General features: G+C 37.3%; 1 protein-coding gene across 1 annotated transcript; it reads left to right on the top strand.

Moving 5' to 3' along the window:
* The first annotated feature begins 640 nt into the window (after window positions 1-640).
* LOC110926390 (protein SRC2) lies at window positions 641-1,988 on the top strand. The gene has a single exon (XM_022170142.2). It carries the CDS (start codon window positions 781-783, stop codon window positions 1,612-1,614), a length of 834 nt encoding a protein of 277 aa, XP_022025834.1. The 5' UTR covers window positions 641-780; the 3' UTR covers window positions 1,615-1,988.
* Window positions 1,989-3,377: the final 1,389 nt, after the last annotated feature.

The following is a 3,377-nucleotide window of genomic DNA, read 5'->3' as shown; positions in this document are numbered from 1 at the left end:
ACTTGAGTTAACACCAAATCTCACCCTTACCACTCCTCCACCACCTCATTGGCATAATAAAACCCTTTTATTTTTAAGCATTTCACATTTTATTATGAGTTAAATGCCATTTTAGTCCTTCTGGTTTGGGCCATTTTACAAGTTTAGTCTAAATGTTTCATTTTTCGTCTGCGAGTCCAAAAATGTTTCACCGTTGCCATTTTAATCCACTGTGTTAACTTTATCCATTTTTTCTAGTTAACGAAAAGGACAACTCGATCATTTTATATGTAATTCTGTTAACTAGAAGGACAATTCGGCGATATAAATGACCGAATTGCCCTTCTCGTTAACAGAAAAAATGGATGAAGTTAACTTAGTAGACTAAAATGGCAACGGTGAAACCTTTTTGGATCCACAGACAAAAAACAAAAGATTTGAATTAAACGGGGCTAAATAACCTAAACCAGATATAATAAAATGACATTTCGCTCTTCTTAAATAGCTTTACGTGTATGACCCGTATAAGTTGATAACTAACTCTACCACGGTTAACTCCTAACCCACACGCACTCAACTCGGTTTCGACTTTTATTGCAACTTGCACTATTCTTGATTTATTGACCCGTTTTATCCGTTTGGGAAGTTATTATTGTTATTATCTTCATCGCTAAGATCATCTATGTCGTCATTTTCCATGCTGTTTCCTTTACCAAAAGTCGGTTAACTCAAAGTCTATATAAACATCCTTTTCTTCAATCATCAATTCATCTCAATTTCAATTTCAAATTCAAATTCATCATGGAGTGCAGAACCTTAGACATCACACTAATCTCCGCAAAGGGCCTGAAGAAAGCCAGTCTGATCGGCAAAATGGATGTTTACGCTCTCGTTTACATCTCCGGCGCTGCCAACACTCAGAAGCTCAAAACCCCGGTTCACAAAGACGGCGGTTCCGACCCCTCATGGAATTTTCCAATGAAGTTCACCGTTGATGAAGCCGCCGGATTACAGAACCGTCTTACTCTTGTTGTGGAGATTAAACACGACGGGACTTTTGGCGATAAGGACGTTGGACTCGCCCATGTCCCGATTAAAGAGTTGTTAGACGGATTATCGAAAGACGGGACGTCCGAGAAGCAAGTTAGTTATCAAGTTAGGACTCCCTCCGGAAAGCAGAAAGGGAGTCTGAATTTTTCGTATAAGTTTGGGGAGAAGTTTACTGCAAAGGCGGTGGAGGAGGCGGTTACTGCTTATCCTGCTGGTATGGCTGTTGGTTCAAGTTCTGGATACCAACAGCCATATGTTGCTGCGCCTGGTGGGTATTACCCACCAGGCGCTGCTGGCGGATACCCTCCTCAGCCACAACCTGGATATGCGTATCAACAACAACCAGGCTATGGTTATCCTCCCCCACCACCCCCAGGGTACGCTGGGTACCCTCCACAACAACCAGGATATGGGTATCCGCCAGTCCAGCAGCCACAACAAAAGCCAAAGAAGAATGGACTTGGTATGGGGTTGGGAGCTGGTTTGCTAGGAGGTGCACTTGGTGGGCTGTTGATTGCGGATATCGCCTCCGACGCTGCTGGTGGATGCGGTGGTGGATGCGGTGGCGGTTGCGGTGGCTTTTGATTGATTTTGGCATGGCATATATTTCATGTTTATTACTTTTTAATTGAATGTAACCTTATTGTATTTGGTAAAGAAACAAAGCAGAAATCTTCGATAAGTTTCCGGATTTGTTTTATCTTTTGTATATTACCAATATACAAAAGATAATACAATACTTTTGAAAGTTAAAATCAGAATGAGATGTAATAATTAAAAAAAAAAACAAAAAATAGAAGTCAACCCAACATTGGAAAGGGAAGAAAGGTCAAAATGTTGTGGGAGGATGTTGTTGTGGATGGATCTTTTGTGAAGGGTAAATGTGGAAAAAGTTATCTTTTGTTGCTGTTGTTGTAGAACAAGTTTGATTTTGATGTAATTGAGGATGTTGTTGTTGATGGATCTTTTGTTAACCATGTTGAAATGACTAGGTTAATGATGTTTGATCCTTGGTTTTGTTTGACATGCCGAATAAATTCGGATGTTATTCGTTAGTTCTTTTGAAACACATAATCATATCATGAAAATTTTAACTTGTTTTTTTAAGTTAAGGGTAAAATGATAATTTTGCATGCTATTAACAAGCTTTTAACGTTAGAACCGAAAAAAAAAGAAGCTTCATAAGTGATAACTAAATCCGTAAGGGGTTGGGGGTTGAGTCCAACCGGCAAAGTCATCGGAGTTAAGGTGTTGCTTCCCTTGAGGTAAAGGGTTCGATCTCTGCTAAAGGCGCATTTGGTGTAAGTTAAGCCTTTCCAAAAAAAAAAAAAGAAAAAAACTAAATCCGTAATGTTTAAAAAATTAAGCGAAAAGTGAAATACCAAGTAGGGGTGTGCTTGAGTCGGTTTTGAGATGAAAGCAAACAAAAACCAATTTCAGTTATATATATGGGTTTAGTTTGGTTTGGTTATGTTTCGGTTACCAATTTTAGTGTGGGTTTGAAATGTTTTTGCTTGAACAAAAGCTGGGCAAAGATAATAAATTTGACTATTTGAGTATGAAACTTTTAGCCTATCCTTTTCATTAACCATATATTAATGAATTTGAGTTTGGAAATTTTGGCTCACAATAATGAACTTGCCCCATAAAAACATTATCAAACAAGCTCGATGTGGTTCGGTTTCCAGGTGCAGTGCAGTTTAGTTTGATTCAGTATTTGAACGAGATTTAACCAAAGTCAAGCCGTAATTTTCAGTTTTCGAAAAGCCAAAACCGAACCGCTAATTATTAGTTTGGATCACTTATTTGCAATGCGATTTTATCATTAATTCGGTCTAGCTTCGGTTAATCATTTTTTTCTCACCCCTTTAATCTACTACAATATTCACACAAGGGGTTTTCCCAGATTTAAACTTTCCTTTAGTCAAGACATATCATGGAAATTTAAACATTTCTTTTTCTAAGTTAAAGGTAAAATGATAATTTTAAGTTAACAAGCTTTTAACGTTAGAACTGAAAAAATAAAGACAAACGCTTCGTGAGTCGACAAACATAGTGATAACTAAATCCGTAATGTTTGAAAAGTTAAGCAAAAAAGTGAATAATTAAGTAGGGTGTGCATGAGTCGGTTTTGAGATAAAGGAAACAAAAACAGAAATTTTAGTTTTAGGAAATGGATTGGTTTTGCTTTTTTCGTTATATGTATGGGTTTGATTATGTGTCATGTTACTATTTTGTTGTGTGTTTGATATGTCGGTGCTTGTAAAAGTTGGCCAAAGCCCAAAGATAATAAATTTGAGTATGATACTTTTAGCCTAACCTTTTCATTAATCACATATTTATGAATT

This window comes from Helianthus annuus, chromosome 17 (assembly GCF_002127325.2).
Source record: "Helianthus annuus cultivar XRQ/B chromosome 17, HanXRQr2.0-SUNRISE, whole genome shotgun sequence".
NCBI lineage: Eukaryota > Viridiplantae > Streptophyta > Magnoliopsida > Asterales > Asteraceae > Helianthus > Helianthus annuus.
This window is presented reverse-complemented; position numbering and strand designations above follow the sequence as displayed.

Bases quoted from the DNA above. Each gene is read 5' to 3' on its own strand.
- LOC110926390 (XM_022170142.2), top strand. From the start codon at position 781: ATGGAGTGCAGAACCTTAGACATCACACTAATCTCCGCAAAGGGCCTG.